Consider the following 27,107-nt stretch of genomic DNA (forward strand, 5'->3'; position numbering starts at 1 on the left):
GAAAAATGTTTGATTTTGAAGCTCAACATGCTTTTGGTGCATTTGGCAATGGATTAGTGACGCACTCATGAAAAGTGTTTCCCAAGAAGACTGTAAGAAGTCAGGAGTACCATGTTCTGAGAACAGTAAGTGCTACATGTGTAAGGTCGCCAATAAAGGTCATATTGTGAAGTCCAGCTTAGTTGGGGACAGCTGTAGGGAGGCACTCTGCTGAGAGATATGCAGTTCACTGAGCAGGACACACACACACAAATACACTCACATACACAAGCACTGTGTCCCGCAGTCACTGCATCCCCAACCAGACACGAAAACACACACACACACACACACACACACACACACACACACACACACACACACACACACACACACACACACACACACACACACATGCGCTAACATCTTTGTAGCTTAAAATGAAAACACGCAACCAGGTTTATTTTCATATCCAGGCACGCACACAAACACATGCAGTATCGTATACAAACACACACACCCTGGGCTGTTTATGAGTGCAGAGCAGAGGTCAGAGGTCAGGAGCTCCAGCCACATGTGATCTCCATTATCACACTACATGACACAACTGGGTCCAAAGGGGACCTGGACCTCACAGAGCTGAAATATGCCTGTGTTGAAGCTGTCAGGGATCAGGAGAAGTGTTAAGTTATATAATTATCCTTACTACAGGGGAGGAATTCTAGTGTTACTTTAAAGGTGTTGCAGCATCACCATCTTGTGGATGCTTTTATACTCTATTATTTGATACTTTATACCAAACTAACTGATCTTAGATGATGTGTGAATATACCGGTAGAATATATTTTACATATTGTACAAATATCTGTCATTAAGAAAGCAATGGATACATTTGTTTTAATATCAAAATGCCAAATATTATTTAAAAATGTAATATTTTTTTTAACTTATGTGCCTGCAAACCAGTGGGGGAAAGTGTTCAGATACAATACTTTAATGCTCTATTACCAGTGAAGGTCCATTACGCAAAAATACATTTGACTTCTAGTCCTATTTAAATGATGGTTGGTTATTTAGGAGAAAACGTATTAACCTTTTGGCACAGAGTTTGATAAGACGATAGATACCATTCTAGTTGAGCTATGCTAACTGGCTTCAACTTTAGCCTTAGCATTTGTTACATTTAACTGTCAATGGGAAACCAGTCAAAAACGCTTTTTACTGTAAACATTGAAGACATGTTGAAGATTTATGTGGTTAATTCTGTAAATTCATACAGTCAAGATGTAAACATCAGAGTTATCTTAGATTGTGGTATTTTCTTGACAAACTCTGAATGTCATGGCAGTGTAATACACGTCTCTACCACTAGAGGATGGCAGCAGCGCTCATTCATTTCACAGTACGTTTTTAAAGGAGTTCCTCAACAGCTGTTTGAGTGTTTGTTCAAGCCAACGCTAAGAAGACGTAACTAACACATTTAAGCAGCGTTTAAACCTATGTATCTTTAATGAGTTTATATATGTTTTTTTCATTTATTAAAGCTCTTTTCTACAAGCAGCCAGTCATCAGCTTTCCCAGTGAACAGAACTCGCTGGAAAATGACACTTGAGCCAAAGCGGCGGTCTGCTGTGCTCGGCCCTGCTTTCTTTGATCACACCCACAGCCTCCAACTCGCTCTTAGATCAATCACATGTTGCTTTGTTAACTTGGAAGACGTCAAGAAACAAGGCGGTGCTCCACTTGAGGAAAGAGGGGTCATATCCTACACAGCAGCATTACCTCCACCAGGGTGAAGCTCTGCCCGCCACACTGCCGTCTCTGCTGCTGGAAATCACTGGCAGGAGTTTGCAGCTCTCAGCAGCATGGAGGTAACCAAAGGAGAGGACCTCTCCGCCGAGCAGGCTGCATCTTTGTTTGGGGCACCAGAGCTGGAGAGTCAAGGGAGCCACAATGAACGGGGAAAGAAGAGGAATTACCACTGTAAAGTTATTACTGGGGTATGTTAAAAATAGTTCATTCCTACCTGCCTACCACCATATCTGACTAACTCTTCTCTTACTCTACACCTACAATTTAGGTCACAAAAATGTATCTACAAAATAGAATTGTGTTCATAGTAACCGTAAAGCTGGATTGATAAACCAAAGTGCCAAGCATTTTTCTTTCCAGCTGAGGATTTGCTGCTTTTGTTGGGATATTCGATTCTAAACTGCATACTTTGGGTTTTGGACTTTTGGTCAGACAAAATAAGACATTTGAACACCTCACTGGTCTTGATTGGAAGCTTTTCCATATATTTTTGACATTTCATAGGGATTGCTCAATGAATGGTTAATGTAAGGAGCAGATTCATTGATAATCAAAGTCAGTTGCAACTGATGTGACTGTATCTGACTTTATCATAAGGTTCAGTCAATAATTGTGAGGAAATTAAAACACACAGACGCCAGGTCTATATTCGCATTGTTTACTCTGTGTCATTAACCCACAGCTGTCAAACATGAAAGACTGTCAGTGCTGCCAGTGCAATGTGCAAACCAAATGTTTACACTCCAGTGCAAAAAGACAGTGGCCAGGAAAATCCCTGCAGGTGCAATCAGTTGGCTATTTAGCAGAACCAGACGTTAAAGTCCACAGGTCTGACTGTGATCCAAAAGAGGAAATCATTTTAGTCAGAGATCGCAATGCAAGGAACTTTTTCAGATATTCGAAATGTTAATTAACTATTTGAATTGTTAACTTATTTATTAATTGCTTTATTGTTTAGTTTATAAAAGGTCACGACAATGAAAAATGGCGTTCTATATTTTAGAGCACAAGGCTTTAGCCTCAAGCAGCTTTTTGTGCAAGCATCAGTTCAAACCCCCCAAATATTCCATTTTATATCATCCAAGACCAATACTATACCACCTTTATTTATCTTCTAGCCAGGAAGGGAATCTGCTTGGACATTAGTCTGGCTATTTTGTTTGTCTTACCCAAAATTGTATTCCTGTCACAGAGGAAAGCCTCAGAAACAACAGCAGCCTATTTTGTCCACAGCTCCTTAAGGCATTGAGACAAACCACATAAACTATACAGAGAAACTAAATCTGGAATACATTTGGGGATTTACTTGAAGACTAAACCATAATTGAAGGAATTGCAGAGAAAAAGTCACTTTATGTTACTGCCTTTTATGTAGCTTTGGACTGGAAAAAAATGCTTTTAGTCTAAAATAATAACATGCATTAATAATATTAATGCATGTTATTATTTTACCCTAAAGGCATTTTTTTCTGGAACTAGGGACAAAGCCCAACGACAGGAAAATCAGCTTGTTATCAGAGAAAGGAGGGTTGAGGTTGGCTGCCAGCCATCTACCAGTGCTGCTAGTAATAGGGCAGAGGTGGTGGAGAACGATAGTGTGGCCCGAAAGAGGCACATTGCCAAGCAGCGAAAACGGGCCCTTGAAAGGCTTGTCCAGGCCAAAAGGATGAAAAAATGAAAATAATATTATGTTGATATGTTGCCAAATTTGGCCAATGGGATTTACTGTTGACCTGTCCTGAATGCTTTTCACATTCAAAATGTTTTTAACTGACCAGTTTATGGGTCAATAAATGTGCCATTGTTACCATAAGAAAATGTTGTCTTTTCCCTTTATTTTCTTATGGGAGTAGATAGAATCGGAGGATGAAACCCTCTTTATTTGTCACATGCATGCACACAGCAGAGCACACACAGTGAAATTAGTCCTCTGCATTTAACCCATCCTAGTACTAGGAGCAGTGGGCAGCTATCGTGCAGCGCCCGGGGAGTACACCAGAATGCTTAATTTACATGTTAAAATAGCAAAATTTGGCTGGGGGGGGAATGCCCCCAGACCCCCCTACAACAGTTTAGTTTGTGACCTTTTTCAGCCCTTCTGAGTTTGCAGGTATGTAATATAAAAGGTCATATTTTAAGTGTATTGCTGTATGCTGCTTTATAATCTACCTCATCACTGAAATATAACCTGTACAGTCAATAATCATATGACAGTAAACACACCTTTCAAGCGTTTTACTAGCAAAGCAGCTAAACCCACAAGCACTAGTTTTTTTTAACTGCAGTCTGCCTGGTTTAACTGAATACACATGTGGTTAAGTCTAGACAATAATACTCCGTCCTGTCATACATGCGCCTCTGTACAGCTGTAGGTAATTGTGATATTGTTACTCTGGAGTGTCATTTAAGGTCTTTTAACAGGATGATTGCTACATCTTGGACTAAAGTTTTCAGACTTATAGTGGCATTTGTTATACTTTTGTCCTCATTTGGACTTGTTTGTGCTGGTGCACTTTCATTATGACTCCCTAAAGATTTTCAGGTCCTTTTCTGTGTCAAGTGAGGGTATTTGAGTGTTTCTGTGTCAGCCAAGTTTGTTTCCACCAGACAGACTGTTTACTTTTACAGCCCACAGAGACCACGTCTTTCCCAAAGTCTAATCCTCTCTTTCGCCCTCTCCGTTCACCTATAGCTGGAGAAAAATAAGTGCACATACCCAGACATGGTAGCATATTTTCATACCCGTCTAGGAATTCTTGAGTTTGTTAATCACACGAAATGGATTACTCGTGGGTGATGATTCCCACAATCCTGCTTTTACTGCGCACCACTACAGCTTTTAGAATGATTTAATAAAAGGGCATGAGTGCAGCATGAAAATATATTATATAGTGTTGATTTAGGTTTTTATTTGTCTCACAAGTACACATATTGGATTTAAATGTAAAACATCCTCTTACAATTGAACTTCTCTTCCATTTATGATTTATATTTAGCTTTATTTTATGTATTTGTTGAAAAACAGAACAGATAAAGTTTGTCTGCTTTGGAAAAACTGTGATTTATATTCCCCACCCTTCACATTTTACAGCCTTTTCAAGTGTAAACAGATCTATTTTGAAACAGGTGATAAGATAAGGAAAAATGCACTTTATTACTGTAAATACACTTAACTTAAGATAAGATTTAAATGTTATTACCCCTGTGAGAAAGAAGGATTATTGCAGCAGAAAAAGATTAATGCAATAGTTTATTTGTTTGCCTGGTAACTTCATAGCTTTGTGAAAAGTCAAATAAGAGAACGGCAATGTCACATGATGCAGCAACATCTAATGTTCAAGCAGTAGCTCCGAACCCAACTCTGGCCCCTAGATAAATCTGAAGGGTCACAAGATGGTTAAAGGGATACAGACTCAAACCAAGTACATGTTGTTAATCTATTGTATTGACATATTTTTCATTTTAAGATATCACTACACAAGCTAACTCGTGTAATGCACTGAGTTTCAGTACAGGATGTTTAAAACAGGCACGATACTTCTGTTAAAAACTTGCTTTTAATTAATTAAACAACTACGACTACAGGCCTGTCGGGGGAGTTGCAAGGGCTCCAAAATAAGCAGCGTTGATAAGACTGGTGTATATCAACCATCTAAATGTACCATCTTAATAAACAGGTTTACACTGCTTTGAAACGCCCCTCTAATTAAAAACCCCTCTCCCCCAGTGAGTTTCCAACCCTGGGCAGATATGATCCGAGCGGCTGATAAAAAAGCAGCTTTGCCTTCTCCCTCCTTTTGACTTTTCAATTACAGACGGCCAAGACCAACATTTGGACAGTTGGAGATGGTGTATGAGGGAGGGCGGAGGTTATTGAGTTACACTGGGCAGGGTTAAATAAATAAATAACAGCCATACCTTCCCTCGGCACTGCAAGACCTTTAACCCATGTTGTATAAAGATTGAAGACCCTCAAAGAAAAACTAATACAGCTATAAATGAATCAAAGAATGGACAAATAAACTAATGATAAGACTAAAAGTTTACAGCTTCAGTGGTGCTTTGAGCTAAATGCTAACGTCAGCAGGCTAAGTTGCTCACAATGCCAATGCTAACATGTGGATGCTTAGCATGCTAGCATTTGCGTATTACAGCCTTCTAAAAAGCAACAAAACAATGATTAGAATCACATTAGTTTTTTGGTATTTTGTCAAAAATCAAATATTAGACTTGATGATTGATTTTGAGGAAAAAATAAATCCAATGAAGATCAAAATCTAGCACAGGGAAACATTAATATCTCACTTAAATCCGATGGCAAGCTGTTCAATAGTTGTTTATACATTTAGCGTGAAGACCAAATTGTCTGGCTTATTGTGTCACGAGAGGGAGACACAGCAGGAGTCATCCTCTAGAGAAAACTAATGTCAGTATACACATTTCACAGCAGCCTGTGCAATAGTGGTGGACCCAACAAGCAACATTCCCATTTGTAGAGCCAACACTGCTCGTGTGGACAACAAATCACTTTCTGTTTTTGTTTATGATTCCTCACAGTGGCTGATTTATGGCTTTCCCCAAGGGGCCAGAAATTGGTTAAAGTGTGTTTATATAATGGTCACAAGGCATGCAGCTGACACTAAAGCGTGTCTACGAGACCTAGGCTTTTAACCAGGGCAATTCTAGCCACAGTATTATTCAAAATATCATGTGTTGTTTTCATTTGCATTGAGTTTAATTTTAACAGGCACCAGGTAAAATGGTGGTCAGTCCTCGCTGTAAAAATAGCAAATTATGTGAAGAACATTGTTGATCACTATACGGACTGTTTGACTGTGTGGTGTTTTACCTCTTTTACCTTCCACTCACCAAAACCAGGAGGAGGTCAATATAAATATCCTCCGCCATGTTTGTTTTCATGTGATTTATGAACTGTAATCTCAAGAATGGTCAACAAAACATGCTGACATTTGTTCTCTGTAATTAAGGTTCTGGCGCTGTGCTTACTGGTGGTCATCCTGGCGGTGGCGTTGTCTCTGAGGAAGAGCAGTGATGCCAAAGGTAGGCGATGATAACCGTTTCTCCATCTAGAGTTAAACACTGGCATGTTTTTGAATGTGGTTTCAGCAGAATCTAAGTTGAGGAACTGAAGCCATTGAGGTTTCAAAAAACATGCAAGGGTTGAGCAAATGTGCTTACAAGTTAGGAAATGCATTCACTACATTTAGACCAAACATGCTTTGGTTATAAATACTAATCATAAAGAGAGCCTTTCTTTATTTTAAAACAAATACAAAAGACATTGCACCTTTTTTAAATGGAAATTAGATAACATTAAGTCACTGAATGTGATGCCTCCTGTATTATTTTAAAGGCATTTTGACCAGTATTATGTCGCATTTTGGTGTGCCTAATCCTCAGTTATCCTCAGATCTGTTGACTTAAAAGTCTGTTGTTGTGGTTGCACAATCTGCCACAGACAGAGAAAGAATTTCCTGAATTACAAACAAAGCGAAATACAACTGGTTCTGATTAGGGGACCACCTAAAACCTAAAAGCTACACAAATGGCTTTTAATTGGAAAAATTTGTGTTCTTTTTCCAGGAAATGGGAAACACACAGTTGAACCAATGCGAATGCAAAAAATGCTCTACAATTTCAGACCAAAATCTCAGATCTGCTATACTTTCTCTCACATGTAAATATCCCTGATGTTGTATTGTATTTTGTGAATGAGCTTACTCTGAACCATGGGCTCTACAACGCAGAGAGCGAATGAACATACGTTGGCTGCAACATGAGAGGCAAACAGACAGAAATAACGTCAAGTGTCAGGTTATATTTTGGAGCACTTCTCCCATTAAGGCTAGTGAAAACACATACCACTCCTCGTCAACAACTGTGTGTACCTAATGTAGAGCCTGCTATCTGTTGGTCCCTCAGAAACTAACCTGGGAGTATTTAGAGCAGCGTTGAATGAGGCTCAGGTTACTCACTAGCCAGAGACAGAGAGGTGAAAGGTAGCTAACTCCTGAGAATGCATGATTTGTTCACAGGATATGTTTCTGTCAGGGTGGTGGGATCCAAGCTTTTTGCCTGCTGTTTCAAAACACGTCGTAAACACACATTTAAGTGAGACAGGAATGTGCACTCGAGGTTGGCATGTTTTCTGCAGCTATAGATTCCCTCTGGTTAGACGTAGGCAGAGGCGTCAGTATGCTCTTTGTAGAAAACCACCGTGCCAAAACACTCCTCTTCCATTTCAGGGCAGCCGTGGTGACTGTGGGTAACTGTCCCAAGCCCTGGGCGGGGTGCTCTTTCTGCTGTGGCATTTTCTTTTAACTTATATTTCCCACCCAGCTTACATGAAAGCCATATGGGAAGAATAAATCTCCACACTCACTTGACTCTTTTATTTTTACATACATGCAGCTTTGTTGGATCCTTTACAACCTCCGTAACTCTGCTTGGCTAAGGCCTTTGGAAACAGATTGAAAGAAATAAAAATAACCCAGGACTCCACTTCTTCTCAGAATTTAACGGGATGTTCTATGAAGTGCTGGGAGCTGGGTTTTCCCGTAGATTACAGACCGCAGCAACTTGTCTTCTGTGACAGAGCATCCACGTTTTCGGGCCAAACCACAGTGCTGGCCTCGAGAGGCGGTGAGGAGGGGCTTTCTCACCGACATGCTAAGACTCCTTTGTCATGTGTCCAGTCAGCAGCAGCACACTTGACAGATTGTTTCGGGAGGACAGTTGCCTGAAAGGTGAATAAGTTGGCCAACAGTTGTTACTGCTTAATGTCTCCTTGTCTGTGGGAATGGCCTTCAGCAAGTTAGATTGTTTCCAAACGCTCTGGAGCAAACAATAGAGGATATATTGCATTTGTCCTAGGTTTGTTTTACAAGGGCTTGACAAATATACTTGAGGATTTACATTACTTAAATCACATTTTATTGCGAAACCAAAATGAGACACACTCTTTCTGGCCTTGTATGTACTGTATGTGACTCTTATTTTGTCCTTACCTAAGGCTCAGGATTTTCCTCTAGAGTCATCACATGTTGTTTACCTAGCTGTAGACTTAACTGTAGCTGTACACAACCCACATCTACCTCATCAAAGTTGTTTGATTATAAAGAGAATTTAGGTAAATATATAATTTAGAAAGGAAGGAAGGAAGGAGGGTCCGGCCGATTGTCGAACCTCAGATTGAAGAGGAACAATGCGGTTTTCGTCCTGGTCGTGGAACGATGGACCAGCTTTTCACTCTCGCAAGGATCCTGGAGGGGGCCTGGGAGTACGCTCATCCGGTCTACATGTGCTTTGTGGATTTGGAGAAGGCGTATCACCGGGTTCCCAGGGAGATACTGTGGGAGGTGCTGCGGGAGTATGGGGTGAGGGGCTCTCTACTCAGGGCCATCCAATCTCTGTACTCTCAAAGCGAGAGCTGTGTCCGGGTCCTCGTTAGCACGTCGGACCGATTTCCGGTGAGGGTTGGCCTCCGCCACGGCTGCGCTTTGTCACCAATCCTGTTTGTGATATTCATGGACAGGATTTCTAGGCGTAGTCGTGGGTGAGGGGGTCTGCAGTTCGTTGGGCTAAGGATTGCACCACTGCTTTTTGCAGATGATGTGGTCCTAATGGCTTCATCGGTCTGTGACCTTCAGCACTCACTGGATCGGTTCGCGGCCGAGCGTGAAGCGGTTGGGATGAGCATCAGCACCTCCGAATCTGAGGCCATGGTTCTCAGCAGGAAACCGATGGACTGTCCACTCCACGTAGGGAATGAAGCCTTACCCCAAGTGAAGGAGTTCAAGTATCTCGGGGTCTTGTTCTCGAGTGAGGGAACAATGGAGCGTGAGATGGGCCGGAGAATCGGAGCAGCGGGAACGGTACTGCAGTCGCTTTACTGCACCGTTGTGACGAAAAGAGAGCTGAGCCAGAAGGCAAAGCTCTCTAGTCTACCGGGCCATCTTCGTTCCTACCCTCACCTATGGTCATGAAGGATGGGTCATGACCGAAAGAACGAGATCGCGGATACAAGCGGCCGAAATGGGATTTCTCCGCAGGGTGGCTGGCATCTCCCTTAGGGATAAGGTGAGAAGTTCAGTCATCCGGGAGGGACTCGGAGTAGAACCGCTGCTCCTTCGCGTTGAAAGGAGCCAGTTGAGGTGGTTCGGGCACCTAGTGAGGATGCCACCTGGGCGCCTCCCTAGGGAGGTGTTCCAGGCACGTCCAGCTGGGAAGAGGCCGAGGGGTAGACCTAGGACCAGGTGGAGGGATTATATCTCTTCGCTGGCCTGGAAGCGTCTTGGAATCCCCCAGTCAGAGCTGGTTGATGTGGCCAGGGAAAGGAAAGTTTGGGGCTCTCTGCTGGAGCTGTTATCTCCGCGACCCTGACGGAAAAAACGGGAGAAGATGGATGGATGGATATAATTTAGACCTCAACCACATCCTTTAGTGCTTTAAACAACGTCTTTGCCGGTTAAAATCCAAACGCCCACCTCTTGCTATTGTATTGATCCGCTAGCTACTTACACTAGCTAATGGTCAGGTGTGGTTTTATATGACGGATGCTTAATCCCATTGAAATGGATGAACACATGTTGAGACACCCAAGAGAGAGATTTTTATCTATACCAATATTAAACTTGTAAAGTTTTCCTTTAAACTTCTTCAGTCTTCTTTGGTGATGCAGATCTCTCATTTTGAGGTCCATACAGAGAATAAATATTTCCCTTCCGAGTTGATGAAGAGGTTATTGAAGAGTACATTGGATTTCTATTTGTCATATGGTTAGAAACAAACTCCAAATACGTTGCTATGTTTGCTTGATGTGTAAATATGCACTATAGTGTGGATCACTTTGTGTCGTTTGTCCCCGAAGTGTGAACTTTTAATTAATGCAGGGTTTTAAACATGTACATTTTGTGGTTGCATGAATTCTCTCAGATTCAGTCAGTCTATGGCTGAGATATCTATTGTATCATGAGCATTGGTTATTTGATTTGGTCAGGAGTTGAATGATCACATCTCTGTCGGAAATAGATTTTCTCTCTGTTTTGTTTCCATGAGAACAGAGTCCAGATGTTTTCTATCGTATGAAAACATTCCCTGTCCAGCACAATATCTGATTCGAAAATGCGATGATGGAGTGTTTGCTTTGTTCAGGGAGTCTGTGATGTTCTCATCAAAGCTTTTACGCAACATTTTCATGTGGTTCGCAAAGTCGTGCTCTCTGCTGGCTCCAAAAAACTTTGGACAGACTTAAAGAAGAACAGGAAGCATTACGATTCTTTCCGCCTTTTGGTCATCTCATGAATATGTGAATGTTACTCACATTGTTTCTTAATCCAATTTAATTTGACATCAAAGATCCTAAAAGCCATTTTCTCAATTAGCTTCTTTTGTTGACTGACGGGATGCTTCACGTAGACAGGATCTCTTGCCATATTTTTATTTCAAAAGGAGATGCTGTGCACAGTATTTGTCACAGTTGTGGTTTTCCCCCTCTGTGCTTCAGTTGCTTTTTATCTATCAACTGACATGTAGGGCTCTGACTTGTACCACACCCACACCATGGTGGATGAAGATGAGATGAAAACGAAACTGATTAAATTATTGAGAACTAAAAAGAAATGGGGCAAAGCCTGCGAGCTAGTTCAGGCAGTCAACCAATGATACATTCGCACATAATGCCCCTCGTCACACTTGCAACCGACCAAAGATAGTCTCCTAATCTGGCGCTCTATTTAAAGTGTTGGATCCGCCAACCTCTGCCTCGCTAATGCAGCTGCTGCTACTACTGCTGTTTCCACGCTGCTAATGTGTTCACCTCGCTGCTTCTGCTGCGTTCACGTTGGCGATGCTCGCCCAACCACCACCACCCCAGCTTCCTCCTGTAGGCTCGTGGGATAGTTATCTAATCATCATTCAATGTTCTGTTAATATGTTGAGTGATGAGGCCCGAGCCTAGACGCCAAACTCAAACTATATACTGTTTCTAATAAACATATTAATAAAACACGTGATTTGTCTGACTGAAATAAGATAAGATTTACGTTTATTAATCGCCGTGGGGAAATTCAAGCGTTTATGCAGCAACAGATAGAGATACGAAAAAAAGCAGAACAGATTCAAACAACGATATGAAATACAAAGTAAAAATATTAAAATGATATACAGAAAACGGTTTTAAAACAAACTGTTAGAGTAGAAAGTAAAATAAATGATGTCAGCATATATACATTTGGAGTCCATTTTGTTAAACAGAAAGGAAGTGCAAGTTATTGTGCAAAAGTGCAGCTTTATGTGCAGTCCGGGTTATTATTCATTGAGTCACATGGTTAACCCCTTTTTGTGCAGCCAGGCACCAAGGACTTTCCCAGGTGCTTAGTGCTGTGCCGAGGTGGATGAGTCTGTGGCTGAACGAAGGAAATAAGGAAGTTATCTTTCTTTAAAGAGGAACAACACACTTATTCTGATTTTGTTTTGACCTGCACACGTCACTATTATTCTTCTTGGCATGTGGAGTTAATGCAGAAGCACATATTATGGATCCTTTACAAGTGATGTTATATTGTCATGAATATTTAATGGTATACATATATATTGAAGATGTCCAACTACTTTCCAGGTGCTTAAAAAAGGGTTTCTTAGCACAGTTTTTGTTCAGTAGTTCATTATTCTTATTAACGGTATCTGTTCTTGTAATAAGTATTTTTGTTTTACTGTGTGTAGGACATTATTTAATGTATGCATCTTAAAACATGTGTTTATTTACTGACATCATTCCTTTTTTCCATCTGAAGGTGAGCTCTGGCTGCAGGCAGGAGATGTGGAAATCCAAGAGCCAAAGTGTCCCCCTGGGTAATACTAAACTCTTGTTCTGCTGCTGTAATGAGAGAACTGACGTGGATTTAAAAACAAAAGCTCAAATCTCAGATGGCCTAGTTTGAGTAACAGCGGCTCTTCCTCTCCTCTCTACAATATCTTTCTGCATGTTTTGGTGCTGAGAATGACGTTTCTCAGCTGTAACTCCAACAGTTTTCCTGAAGGGAGTTTATTGTTCTCTGTTGGCAGTTCTGAAGTGAAAAATTAACTGTTGCCGCAGAAAAATAGACAGGCTTTTCAGTCTCCGTCAGTTGCAGTTCTTTGTGTGCGTGTGTTAATAACCCAAACACACGATTCTTGGTTTTTATCATTGTGCTGAATTTGCGGAAAAGGTATCTGTCTCTATAGGAACTAATGCCTTTGAGTAATCAGGCGTGTGTTGATGAGTGGGGTTAGTGTGCATGCATGACTGTGTGGTCACGTGAGTGTGTTTCTACTTTGGAAAGGGAGTAACCCCAGACAGACAAAACTGTGTCTCCAAATGAAGCTATTTTCGTTTTGGAAATTTCTTTAAACAAATGAATGTTGTCTGTATGTCTGTTTCTGTTGGCAAACCACACTTTTGTTTTAATGAGCGGGTTTCGACTTTACACAGTAGGAGGAAGTGCTTCTGGAAAGTGCTGATTGCAAGGAAACAAATAGTCATTGGTTATGGAAAAGAAAATGGAAAAAGGCATAGCCAATTTCCTGATTAAAACTGAAAACAATGAAATCATCATTTTCAATTAATATTTAAATTCCATTGCTTAAGTTTATAATAATACTTCTTTTTTAAATTGTTTTTAAATGTAATCTTTTGTGGGTTTTTTTGTTCCAACTATTTATTTACTTTTTTTTATTACAACATTTATTCATAAATGCTATTGATAATTCCTTTTCTTTTTTGCTGGAGAGATTTTAGCCCTTGTAGACCATTAACATGCACAAAAGCCTGTATAACCAACTACAGGAAAACCAATGCAGCATAGAAAGGCCCCTTTAACTAAACTTTACTTTACTTTAAACTTTATTTTCCAAAAATACAATAAATGCTGTTTTTCCAGCATCAAGGAACAAAGTAGTACACACACCAACAGAAGTCGCTTAGTCGTTAATGTATCATCTGTTGGGTCACCTTTCTCTTCCTGCCCTGTGGTTTGGTCTTGGATCTTTCTCTTTTTTTCTCCTCTTGCTCAAAAGCTTCATTGTATTCGCTCCACACAGACCTACTGTACAGCAGTACTGCTGCACCGCTGCTGCCAAAAGATTTCCTTGTCTCCTGCTGAGTAATTATTCAATTTGCCCTTCATAAACCCGCTTAGCAATCTCACTTCCTCTCTGTCTTTCCACGCAGTTTCTCAAGGCCTCCTCTCATCCTGGTGTCCTTGGACGGGTTCAGGGCTGAGTACCTGAAAGATCACGGCAGCCACCTTCCTGTCATTAGCAAGTTACGTAAGTCACCATCGTGTTGACCGCACAGCGTTTCATGGTTTACTCTGCATTGTGTGACTGAATCCTTCTGTGCTGCAGGAAACAGCGGGACAACACCTCTCTACATGAGGCCTGTTTATCCCACAAAGACCTTCCCCAACCACTACAGCATTGTGACTGTGAGTCCATCCTGGTCAGCAGGCTGATTTATTGGACAGCTTGTTTTTGCAGTGGTGGAAGAAGAATTCATTAAAGTACTGAATTAAAACAAGTGGTGGATGAAGTATTTAGATCTTGTATTTGGAAAAAAGAATACTACAGTGTAGAAATATGCTGATACAAGTCAGAGCCCTACATGTCATACTCTAAGTAAAAGCACAAAGATATAAGCGTCAAAATATACATTTCATAGGATAAAAATACTCAAGTTAATCACAAGGGCCTTAAAATTGTACTTTAATAGGTACCTATATGTACCTTTATGTAGATTATTCCGTGTCTTTTCTAAACAGAAGCATGTTTAACAAAGAGAGTTATTTATTTTTTAGAAAAATGTCTCTTTTTAACTTATATATTTATATATTCTACATTAGATTGAAAGCTTGTAGTGTATATGGTGCTGCTGATTTAGAAAATGTTATGAATGTTATATCCTTGATTTTGAACCGTTATTTCAACAAAACCATCTAAGAAGTTTAGAGAAGTTTGGTATTCAAACTAACAACTCATAGATAAGAGATCCAGAGTGAACATTGTTTATTTGTGAAGGATCAGGGAACAATTTGGAAATCAATAGTAGATACACATTTAACCTAAAAAAACAAACAAGTGTTCCCGCTGAAAAAATGCATCGAAACGAATGTCCTAACTTACTTTGTTATCCCTGCTGTTGGTGCTCCACAGTTTAACTGAAATGTGGGTCTTCTTCTTGTAATATGAGAGCCAGTGTTTCTTCACAGAAGTATAGAGTTACCAGGGAGGCTTAATGGCTTACGTGCTTGTGGAGAGGAGCAACAGAAGAGCCGGGGGGGCATTCACCCCTTTTATTTACAGACCCTGTGATTAAAATAAACTGCTTTGGTGACCAGTAAATAAAAGTTAGAAAGAAAAAACATAAAACGTAATGAAATGATTATTACACATTATCTAAACAGCTCACTCTGTCTGTATGTTTCTACCTGCAGGGTCTTTACCCCGAGTCCCATGGGTTAGTGGACAACAAGATGTACGATGTGAACCTAAATGCTTCCTTCAGCTTGGGCACTGACGAGAAATTCAACCCAAAATGGTACCAAGGAGAGCCAGTAAGTGAATCTAAGCAACAATGATATTTTAGGACAGGGCAGGACAGCTCTGATCTTTTGTAACATCCTTCACACACCCAGGCACTATTGTTTTGTAACATGTGAAAGTGAACACACCCTAACTTTTGGGAAAGCCAGAAAAGGATCCAGCCCCTGTCATGAGCTTCTTGATATAATTACGTATTCTCCTCGACCTAAATGACTGCTTATTTAAGGATGTGAGTTGTGCTTGTCTGTGGTTCCTATTGAAATGGCAGGTCTCGTAAATCTCATTCCTTGACAGTGTGACAGGCGGCTCCTCGTGAAAATTCACCATGCAGCAGCTATATCACTTTCCAGGAGGGAAGGAGAAATAAATTAACGATGACTCCTGGAACAAATCATATTGTAATGGGCCAATTCATCTTAGTGCATCTGCCAAAAGATGCTTACAAGCCTGCTGCATAACTTACTAACACATTTCTACCAGCACACTGGTTTAAGAGGTATTGATTTTTAACATGAAGAACCTGCAATTAGATGTCCATCAGTCGTCTGGGCTGTGAGGGATAACACTTTCATCCTAATAGACTAAACCCTGCTGCTGTGATATTAATGAATGACGTACTGTTGGGGTCTAACACGGTCAAAATGTACCTAGATGACACTCATTTTGTCTCCTGTCCTTATCTCTCGTCTCCTTTCCTCTCCTTCCTCTTCATCCCTCCATCTCTTCTCATTTCCTTTCTTTAATCTCATCTTCTCTCCAAATGTAATCATTTTTCTGTCCTTTTATCTTCTCTGCTCTCCTTCTGCCTTTCCCTTCCATTCTCATTTCCTCTCTTCTAATTCTTCTTCATCTTTTTTATATCTCTACATTTCTTCTTCTCATCTCCTCCTATTTCATGTCCTGCTCTCCCTTCTTTCAACTCCTCCACCTTTTTTAATTTCCTTCTCTCCTGTGTTTTTTTTTATCTCCTTCCTTCTCTCCTAATTTCTCTCTCCTCTTTTTATGTACTTTCTTTTCTTCTTTTTTATACTTTATTCGTCTCCTTTCCTCTTTACTTTTTTCTTATTTCATTTCCTCGTCCTCCCAACAACTCCCCTTGCCTCCCTTCCCCTACCTCAGGTCTGGATCACTGCCATGCATCATAAATTAAAAGCAGGAACCTTCTTCTGGCCTGGCTCAGATGTAAAAATAAATGGCACCTATCCAAACTTGTTCAAGTCTTATGATAAGTAAGAATTACATCATATTCTTTTGAATTCATGACATTAATGTTATATTATGGGGTGTATAAATGACTCTTTACATTATTGTTCTTCACAGGAGCATTGCATTCGAGCAGAGGGTGTCAACACTTTTTGAATGGCTCAGTTTGCCTGAGGAGGAAAGGTATTAAATGCTATTTTGCATCATTAAAAACACAACGTTGTGGGTCCCACAGAACAACAGACTTACCTGTTGCCTTCATGATCTCAGGCCTGACTTCTACAGTTTGTACCTGGATGAGCCTGACTCGTCTGGACATCGATATGGACCAGGGAGCAGCGAGGTTAGTATGTCACTAAAAAGAAACCTTAAAATATGAGCTGGTTGTTGATTACCTCAAAGAAGAACAGACAGGACAAAACCAGCGCGAATCATGAGGAACTATGTTCTTGATAACAAAACTCTCCTAAATCTTGCAAAAAGGGACACAAACAAGCTCTGTGTGCTTTGCTGACGTCGAAAAGGTGACATTCAATACATGTGAAACCTCATGTGATGGTCTTGTTGCACATGTGAGGGAAGGATGGTGGAAAATCTCCACCAACTGAAGAAGACCACGACATTGGTTAAAACCTCTGAAAAAATGCTTGTTAAAGTATTTTCGCAGCAACAAATTATTGATTAGTCTAAAAGGAATCAGAAACTTGCCTTAAAATAGCTTTTTGAGCAGACAATCAATCAGATCCTATTGAATCATATGTTAAATATTGGGTTAAGAATTATGATTATTATCTAAAATGTAACCTTGTCAGTGGAAAAAACATGGAGCAAATGTTCCATTAGAGATGATTAACCAAACTGCGTTTAGTAAAGTCCATGTTATAAACCATGCCGACGTCACCATTTCCATCCATTATATTTGTTAATCAGTTCTTTGCTGAATCAAGTGGTTCTTGAAGTGTTTACAGTACAAGGTGGATTCACATGTTTCCTGACCATTGTTTTGTGTTACAGTGAAACATTAACTGAAGCTTTTCATGCGTCTTTCTCTCTAGGTTGTTCAGGCTTTGAAAAATGTTGACAGGATTGTGGGCCTGCTGATGGATGGCCTGACACAGAAAAACCTGCACCACTGTGCCAACATTATAATCCTATCAGACCACGGTGAGATAACTACACAGCCAGCGCATGACTGTGGTACAGCACTGTGTCATTTTACATAAACCGTACAATGTGATTCTGCGTTTAAGACAACTCAGAGGAAGTGGAGCGTTTTCGTCCTTTTTTTGGTTGTCTTTTTTTTGTCTTTCATCTGGTAAGTTTATCTGTAAGCGTTTGCTTAGAGATAAACTTGGTGCATCCTTCCTTAATCTGTAACTGTAACATAATTTTAGGGCCTTTGTGCAACTGAGCGGGACTTTAGAGGCTTAATGCCATCTGTTAATGTGTGACTTGGTCAAGGCACTAAAAATCCAGCTCCATTTTAGGAAGAAATCTGAAGAAAAACTAGTCTGTAATCTGGGAGAAAACTGGGAAAAACTCTCAGCAGTATGTTTTATGGCAGGAATGTTCCTTTACATCTGGAGAACATATGTTAGGTCTTGTAATTACGTATATTAAAGATCAATGTGTGGGAGTCAGTGTGGCTGCCCAGCTATCCTGATCAAAGACATTGTTTCAAAGAGGAGATCTTCCTCTCAGCTGAGCTAGTGGTTATTCTGCAGGAGGCCATCAAGGACCAGTAAAAAAAGATTGATTGTTGTTCACATGTCACACAAACATAAATCTTTCAATGTGTTCTGAATTTAAAGGGCTTTTAAACCGTGTAAATTACCAATAAAGTGCATTTCAAACACTATCAACCTCTGTGCCCATACAGGAGAAGAACATTTCAATGTTTTACAAAAACACACAGAGGTGGATTTTTTTTCTAATGGTTCACATATTTGACAAATTTCATGCAATCATATCCACATTCATCAAGTTCTTACAAACTCAAACACACATCTTCACATTTAATAAACAGTAACTGAGGACAGATTGATATTGCCCTCTTCTTTCAGGAATGGAGGAGGCTATGTGTGAAAAGGCAGCCTTTGTGTCGAACTACCAAGACAATGCAGATACATTTTCTGTCATCCAAGGCCCTGCTGCTCGGATCAGACCCACTCGCCTCCCAGAGACTTTCTTTTCCTGTGAGGACCTGCCTGTAACACCCTACTTCCCCTTGTTCCCAGTCGTGCAGCATCACTCAGTGTCACTTTGTTTGTACGTAGCGTTGTTGAGCTTGTCCTGTGTTTCTCTCCTCAGTCGACTATGAGGGCCTGATGAAGAACCTATCGGTATGCCAAGAATTCCAAATGGGACTTTTGTGTTGATAAGAAGAATGAAAGATTATCTGCTTGCTTGGTTTCACGTCAAACAACCCCATTCTCCCTGCGCTGCATGTTGACTCTCCTCTGTCTGTTCTGAAGTGCAGGACCGCTGACCAGCCAATGAGGCCGTTCCTCAAAGAGAACCTCCCCAAGAGGATGCACTTTGCCAACAACCAACGCATCGAGAGAGGACACCTCTATATGAAGCAGGGGTGGCAGGCTGCGCTGTAAGTCTCCCATCATGCCACTGTCTTTATGCTCTCCCTGTTAGAGGTCATTAAACTGTGTCCAGAATGAGAGTAAGATGCTTGAAAAAAGACAACTTATTCAACCAGTAGTGTTGAGGAGCAAACATCGTAAAGGCGTGGATAAACCCAACATTACATTAGCATTTAATCAGTAACTTATGACCACTCTGTCAGTCAAACTCCATAGTTTTTTAACACTTAGTTCAAGCTTCAATATTTAATCTTGAGCCTTATGATCTTTGACGTAAAAACGTGTTATATCATGACTTAAATTTCCCACAATTAGCACGTTGAGATCCATTTAAACCTAAACAGAGAAAGAACATCTGGTCGCAAAATCTCAACAATGTGTCATGCAACCTGAGTGTGTGATCAAACGCCTGGCAGGAGGCCATTTATAAAAGGGAGAGGGGAAAAAAAGCGTTAATATTGTCCAAGTTTTAAATGAAAGAGCAACACAAATCTCTCCAAACAAAACATGTATTTTCACCTACTCTCAAAACGATCTATTTAGTCTTAGATTATTTTGTTGGATGCAGACAGTTTGCCTTCATTACTTTTATACAACTGCATAACCGCAAACTTCACACTGCTGGCAAAAAAATAGCCAAAAGAGCTCAACCTTAAATCGTTAAACTGATCCAGCTTGTAATTTAAACAGTAAACGCACCCAAAAAAAAAAAGGATTGCTGCATGGAAAGAGTAAATCAAAATGACCCACTTTTGGGATTTCTCAAACTGTTGCAAAACGTCCTTATGCATTAAAGTGAGGTACATTCATTGAAATAAAGTAAAGTGAAACGCCATTGTTTATTTGAAACAAGTGATTATTTTGTGTTCAATGATTTGCATTGATTGGAGAATTGGAGCAGCGTTCTGCACTGCACATTTGATCTTGAAATATGATGATAATCACAAAGTTAGAAAACAAATTATAACCTGAAATGTCTTCCTTTCGTTTGATTACAGACTCAAATATTCTCAAATGTTGACCTCATGTGCCAGAGTGCCACATGTTTTCCGGTGATGACAGTTGTAATAGCCTTTCGGATAGAGAATAATTAAGATGCAGCGGAAGATACTAGAGATGTTTCGGTGATTGGTGTGACCCGTCTCACTGTGTGTGAGTTATAGTTAGGTAAAACCAAAGTGGATGTCTGGTGATAAATAAAAATGTTGCTTTTGGCCACACAGAAGTTGAAAAACTTAAAGTAATCTGTGTTAGCAGTCATTTATAATGAATAAGGCTTGATATGCTGGAGAGAAACTGTACTTCTTTGAAGAAAAGCAACCATGTAATCACAGAAAATTGCTTCAGGCTGGAGAATTTGAGCTTTAATGAAGTCGCAGTGGGCTGTAAATCGCTCTTAATGATATCGACTTGCTGTAAACTTGCCTGACCCTGGATTTGAGATTGAATGTTACATGAAAACACACATTGAGGTGTTTTAGCATGACTTCCACACTTTATTCCCCTCATTGTGGTTATTTGTGTCTTGACAGCAATCGCAAGGAGATGAAGTACTGCAGCGGTGGATTCCACGGCTCAGATAACCTTTTCACCAACATGCAGGTCAGAGGAAGGAAATATGTTAACACTAGATAAATCTTTAACATGGTATCCTGTTTAGGTTTCTTTTAAACAGGAAGTGTGGTAACTCATGGACACAATCAGATGAACAATTCAGGGATTTGATGACTGCTGAAAGCTTACGGGAAAAACCTGAAATATCATAATTTTCTCAACAATTAGTTTCTGCTTACTTTTGATTTAGATTAGAGAAAACAAATATCTTTCTTCATTAAATGTCTAATCAAAACTTTCTTCAGAACTGATTTTAATTTGTAATTAATTTATAAATGTGGGTGTGTAATTTTTATAATTTATCTTAAAAAAAAAGATTTAACATTTATTTTTTTATTTATCTATCTGTGAAGTGTCGTGAGTACCTTTTCAAAGCGCTCTATAAATAGATATTATCATCATTATTATTATTATTATTATTATTATTATTATTATTATTATTATTATCATAATTATTATTATTATTACTATTATTATTATTATTATTATCATAATTATTATTATTATCATTATCATTATTACTATCATTATTATCATTATTAATATTATTATCATTATTATTATTATTATTATCATAATTATTATTATTATTATCATAATTATTATTATTATCATTATTATTATTACTATTATTATTATTATTACTATTATTATTATTATTATTTTTATTATTATCATTATTATTATTATCATTATTATCATTATTATTATTATTATTATTATTATTATTATTATTACTATTATTATCATTATTATTATTATCATTATTATTATTATTATTACTATTATTACTATTATTACTATTGTCATAATTATTATTATTATTATTATTACTATTGTCATAATTATTATTATTATTATTATCATAATTATTATTATTATTACTATTATTACTATTGTCATAATTATTATTATTATTATTATTACTATTGTCATAATTATTATTATTATTATTATTACTATTATTATTATTATTATTATTATTACTATTATTATTATTATTATTATTATTACTATTATTATTATTATTATTTAATAAATTACAAAAGCTTTCAAAATAATATGTCTACCTAAAATATCTCATGCTGTACAAGAGGATGCAGCGCAAACATTTTCTGGATGCTTTAAAACTCAATTAGCTGCTGTTAAAACCAAACGAAGCCCTGAATATTTGGGTCTAAATGGAGGTTACAGCTCTGTATGTGATGTTTCATTTCTGCGTATCAAACGCAACAGTACTGAGCTCTAAAACTCTCAAACTTGGAAACGGAACGACACCATGTTGTGAAAAGTGGCTCCCCACCTACACATTCTGTGCCTCGTATTTAATTATGAAATGTTTTTGTGGCTGCCCTCGCCCATGCTAGTCACTACATCACATCTGTGTGTGTTTCCGGACGTGGTTTCAGCTGGACTATGACCTGAAGTAAAACATTAGCTTATAAAGCTGCTGACTTGTCTAAAAGAGATCAGTGATTTGTGAAAAGTCACATATTCCACAAATGTCTGCTGATGTAGCGGAGAATAAGGTCGACACAAAACAATGTCTTACCCAGAATTTAAATCCCTAACATTAATGTTTAAGGTTGTGTAAGGTCCTTTTACAGCCTCAGTCCATTTCAAATATTTACATAACGTTTGACTTATTTACTAAGAGTGCTTAAGTCAAGCTTCCCATTGCACAAAGGATTTTGTTTACTTAGATCCCTCTCTACTCTCATCTGTAACCACAAATAAATGCTTGATGCCATTATATTAATGTGTATCTACTTTATCCAGGCAATCTTCATTGGCTACGGTCCAGGATTCAAAGAACACACTGTTGTGCCCCCCTTTGAAAACATTGAGGTGTATAACCTTATGTGTGGTAAGTGTAGTGTGTTCAGCTCTCTTGTACTGCAGCTTTAGCATTACTTTATGATTTTGTTTTTGAAAGACTACTTTTCATTTCAGGCTCATTGAATTTCTTGACTAAAGTTGGGTAAACGTGACATTTTGAGGGCATGTTGAAATAACCGTAGAAAAAAGGGTCTTTATTTCCATTCTTCTTTTTTAAGAGGTATTATATTTAACTTGTTGGAAGTGCAGAAACCTTGCTCCTGTAGCTTCCATTTCTCTTAGTTTACTCTGCCCAGCAGGTCCATTGTAGAAGATGCAGTAACACAGTAAGACACAGTTCAGAGAGGAAACCAGAGGAAACAGGTGCACCTCTACTACATTTCAGAGAAAGAGGAACAGATAAACTGCACCTGTGTGTGAAAAAGACACTTAGATGTTTAAAACAGAAATGCATTGGGAAGGCCGTTGTATAGCTCAGCGGGTAGAGCAGCGGACCCAGAATCCGACTTGAGTCCCTTTGCCGTGCGTCTTCCCCTCTGTCTCCCCGTTTCTGAACTGCACTATATTAAAGGCACTGGTTGCCCAAATTCTTTAAAAAAAAGAAATGCAATGGCAAAACTATGTCTGCTCTCTACTGTAGTATAGGAACTATGGTACTTTGGGTCAAAAAGATCCGTTTACAAAAAATCCACATCATTTATCCAATCACAGATATATTTAACAGACAGTAAATGTTTAGTATTCACCTCTTTACTTCCAAGTTACGGTTGAAGCAATGTGTGTGGATTTGAAAATGATTCTTATGAGTATTCGTTTGGATAATAATCATAAATGTTTTGTTTATACGTTAGCATTCTTATCTTTCTGCTATTGCATACTCATGCTCATCGGCACTCTAGTTTTTATCTAAAGGGGTATACATAAATAAATACAGTGGTTTAAAATGTGTTACCCCTTATGTTACATCGTAGGGGTGTCCTTCTGTATGTGACCTCATTGTATAAGATGTGTTTACCTGTCAGTAATATTAGCTGAATTAATAAAATAACAGTTGTTAGAAAACATGTATTTTTTTTATAGCAGTACCCGTCTGACCCTGCTGGGTTACCTCCAGTGATACAGAGCTACAGTGTTTCTCTCTTCCTCCTCCAGATCTCCTCGATATTCGTCCCTCTCCAAACAACGGGACCCACGGCAGCCTGAACCACCTTCTGAAGCATCCCGTCTACCAGCCGGTGCACCCAGCGCAGCTCTCACATGATGACACCCCCTGTGAGGCCAGTGACCCCGTCCCCACTGATGACCTCCAGTGCTCCTGTGCATCCCAGAACAAGGTGGCGGTACGTGATAACAATAGAGTAAATATATAAGGTGCTAGGAAGTTAGCCTTGTTCTCTTGGTAATTGTCTTGATTTAATAAACACAAGCATACTAACAAGACTTTATTTTTAGGAGAAGGAGTTTAACAGAAATCTCATGGCAATTAGTTCCAGTGAGTATCATTTTATTTTCCTTTGCATTGTTATGCTCTTGAAGGGAAACATGACGCAACTTGTATACATCTTGGCTTTTAGGTGATAAAGCCAGCTTACGCCGCCTCCACCATCCCTTTGGCGTCCCCAGTGTCATCCAATTAGACGCCAGCTTTTGTGTCCTCCACCAGTCCAGCTACCTCAGCGGATACAGCAAAGACCGCCTCATGCCCCTATGGGTGTCCTACACCCTCAACCCTCTGGTGAGTCGCTGTTCGGAGCCGTCTTTCATCTCCAAACATAGCCCGTGCAGTTGAGTTGGCCCGGCTGTTTTTCCGCTGTGGATAGGGCACAGTAAGAGATCGTAAGAGATTGTTTAGTATCTTGAATCCCTTCTCCAAGCAGCTGTTACTCATCTTATGTGCTCATGTTGGCTCAAACTCTTCTTGTCTTTCTCATTATGTGGTTGAGGTTTAGTGTAAATCATGACTTCAGGCAGAGTGATGCATTCCCGGGAGAGTTTACACTGTTGTACTATTCTGTCTCAATGATGGAGCTGGTGAGGGTTTGTTTTCATCCAGCCGTTATCCAAATACAGTACAAGCTGAATATGGTTGTACTGTATCCTCTGTTCATGTTGCCCCGGAGAATAATGTAAAAGGTTTAGGTTTTCTTTAAAGGATTTGTTATAAGATACACTATTATAATCCACCTACAGAACACTTCCAATTCCACAGCTTGTCAAAGTCAGCAACTCCATATGAAGCTTATATTTAAACACACATGTCCTGTAAATAGCTATAAAAACCGGTACTTACATTATATATAGGAAGTAGGATTGTATTTCAAAGAAAAGAGCTGCATTTGTATGTAAATATTCATTTGTCACTGGATATTGATTAATTTACCATTGATTCATCAACAAGGTCCAGAAACTCCACACAGACACAGACTCTTATCCCCTCTACAGACACCGTGTTTCACATTAATGTACATTATGTGAGAAAGTCTTGCTCCTTTTTTATGAATTTTAGTGAAGCGTGCACATTCCTCTGTATATCTATTACATTTGTGTACAATGCTACCTTTTTTTGCCAAAACGGTTCATCTCTTAATTCAAAATGATTTGCATTGTACTTTTTATTTCAATATTTATGTTTCTTCACATAAATAACTAAAAACCTGTTTCTGATTGATATGCTTGTTTGTTGACCCATTTAAGCCATGCTAGCATTTGTGGCTTAGTGTTTGTTAAATCCGACCAAAAACTCTGCAAAAACTGTGCAATGCCCTCGCTGACACACTAAAACGGGCGGGGCAGAGTCACAGACAATGATCTTACACAACACTCAGAATCACACTGACTGCTCCTCTCCCAGACCACAGTCCGACCCCTGAGCCTGGAGTTCGAGGACTGTGTTCGTGCTGACATACGAATCCCACCGGCCGTCAGCCAGCTGTGTTCGCGCTACAGAAACAACCCCACTCTGTCCTTCGGCCTGCTGCATCCCCCCAGTGAGTGTGTGTGTGTGTGTGGTTTAGGGGGTCATGAACACGGCGTCCCCAGCTAGGTGTTGAATTCAAGGCATGTGTCAGAGGAACCTTCTCATGTAAAAATGCACCCAGGCTTTTGGTTTGAAACAATGAAAAGACTCCCATCCCCCTCTTACTGAAACCCTGGAGATTCAGTGTATTTTAATCAAATCCAGGTTTCAGGTAGACGTACAAAAGGAGAGACAGACTGAAAGAGAGAAGTGAAATCTCCCAAACAGCTGTGCGAAAGTTGTACTCACTCAAATTGGACATATTATTTTCCCCATGACTCGAGTCAAAAGTGGTGCCAGGCTTTGGTGACGTTACAGCCGCAACAATAGGTTTATGTATGTTGCATATTTTAAGCATTTATTTTAACAATTAAGTTCACGCCATTTTTTTTAAAGCAGCCAAATGTTTGCTCCATGCATTTGGCATATTTACTACATAGATTTACAACAGAGAGATTTTGCATATTTGCTTTTAAAAAATGTCTTGAACTTAATTGTTACCATTTTTTTTGTAGATGAAAAAGATAATCCAAAACAATAAGGGCAGAATTATCAGTAATGCAAACAAAAGTTGGTTGCTTCCATAAGTTTAGACTTTACACAATCTTACCTCCTTCTTTAAACAGGATACACATCACACATGTTTTAAACCCAAACCCAATTTGCAAACACGTTCATTTCTCCTCACTTCTCATTTTCTCTATAGATCTGGATACCAACGGAACAGAGACAGACTCTCTGATCACGAGCAACATGGCACCAATGTTCCCTGCATTTAAAGGTGAGTCAGTCCTTAAAACATGTATCGACTCCCGGTTTGCTAGCTGCATGTAATTTCAGAATGTCAGAAAGGGTTCATTTGCACACTGAGTGAGAGCTATTGAGCTGAATGAGAGCTGAACAATTTAATTAAGCAGTGAACTGAAGAGACACTGGATCGCAACAAGTCCTCATATCACGCTCTGTTCTCTGTGTTAAACACTCCAGTTCTCTGAGAGCAGGTATTGTGGTTTGTCTGTTCTCAGAAGCCATTTTAATTGCTCAATATTGTCTCTATATTTTTCTCAAAACGGGCTATACTTTGGGTTCTTAAATACACATAACAGGAGTACAAAGATCTAACCGCTGTGATTATACAGGACTACTGTGCTTTCATTATGTGAAGCTCTTTCTGTAAAGCACAATTAAAGGTTTGGTAAGATTTTCCAGAGTTAATCCTCCTGCCTTACTACTGCAGACCCACAGTTTATCTCACAATAAGTTTCACTTTTGAGGTGGTCTAATTCAACATATTGTGCTCTTTAAAGACAGAAAACATGACTACACAGTCAGTCTTGTAAATGATACAAGAAATAACAGTGTCTTGATTGTTGTTGCTTAATTCTGCCTGACAGTAAGTCTTTGCCTGCCTTCACATTTCCACATTACAAAACTCCCTGTAAAATATGTGA

The 27,107-nt window shown here is 39.3% G+C and overlaps 1 protein-coding gene across 3 annotated transcripts in view; it reads left to right on the plus strand.

Annotated features, from left to right (window-relative positions):
* The first annotated feature begins 1,665 nt into the window (after window positions 1-1,665).
* Window positions 1,666-27,107, plus strand: part of enpp1 (ectonucleotide pyrophosphatase/phosphodiesterase 1) — a 28,056-nt gene continuing 2,614 nt past the window's right edge. Inside the window, exons 1-20 of one of the 3 annotated variants that reach the window (XM_063901855.1) lie at window positions 1,669-1,979; window positions 6,780-6,852; window positions 12,606-12,663; window positions 14,021-14,118; window positions 14,197-14,276; window positions 15,282-15,401; window positions 16,510-16,619; window positions 16,711-16,776; window positions 16,864-16,936; window positions 17,649-17,757; window positions 18,657-18,788; window positions 18,904-18,935; window positions 19,068-19,195; window positions 20,720-20,789; window positions 22,581-22,668; window positions 23,793-23,980; window positions 24,093-24,132; window positions 24,215-24,375; window positions 25,492-25,627; window positions 26,363-26,437. In XM_063901855.1, the coding sequence (XP_063757925.1) occupies window positions 1,845-1,979; window positions 6,780-6,852; window positions 12,606-12,663; window positions 14,021-14,118; window positions 14,197-14,276; window positions 15,282-15,401; window positions 16,510-16,619; window positions 16,711-16,776; window positions 16,864-16,936; window positions 17,649-17,757; window positions 18,657-18,788; window positions 18,904-18,935; window positions 19,068-19,195; window positions 20,720-20,789; window positions 22,581-22,668; window positions 23,793-23,980; window positions 24,093-24,132; window positions 24,215-24,375; window positions 25,492-25,627; window positions 26,363-26,437 (1,972 nt within the window). In that variant the 5' untranslated portion in view covers window positions 1,669-1,844. Of the gene's footprint in view, window positions 1,980-6,779; window positions 6,853-12,605; window positions 12,664-14,020; window positions 14,119-14,196; window positions 14,277-15,281; window positions 15,402-16,509; window positions 16,620-16,710; window positions 16,777-16,863; window positions 16,937-17,648; window positions 17,758-18,656; window positions 18,862-18,903; window positions 18,936-19,067; window positions 19,196-20,719; window positions 20,790-22,580; window positions 22,669-23,792; window positions 23,981-24,092; window positions 24,133-24,214; window positions 24,376-25,491; window positions 25,628-26,362; window positions 26,438-27,107 lie in introns of all 3 variants that reach the window. The other 2 variants (XM_063901854.1, XM_063901852.1) reach the window with 2 other exon arrangements.

The sequence above is a fragment of the Eleginops maclovinus genome, chromosome 15, assembly GCF_036324505.1.
Source record: "Eleginops maclovinus isolate JMC-PN-2008 ecotype Puerto Natales chromosome 15, JC_Emac_rtc_rv5, whole genome shotgun sequence".
Classification (NCBI taxonomy): Eukaryota; Metazoa; Chordata; class Actinopteri; order Perciformes; family Eleginopidae; genus Eleginops; species Eleginops maclovinus.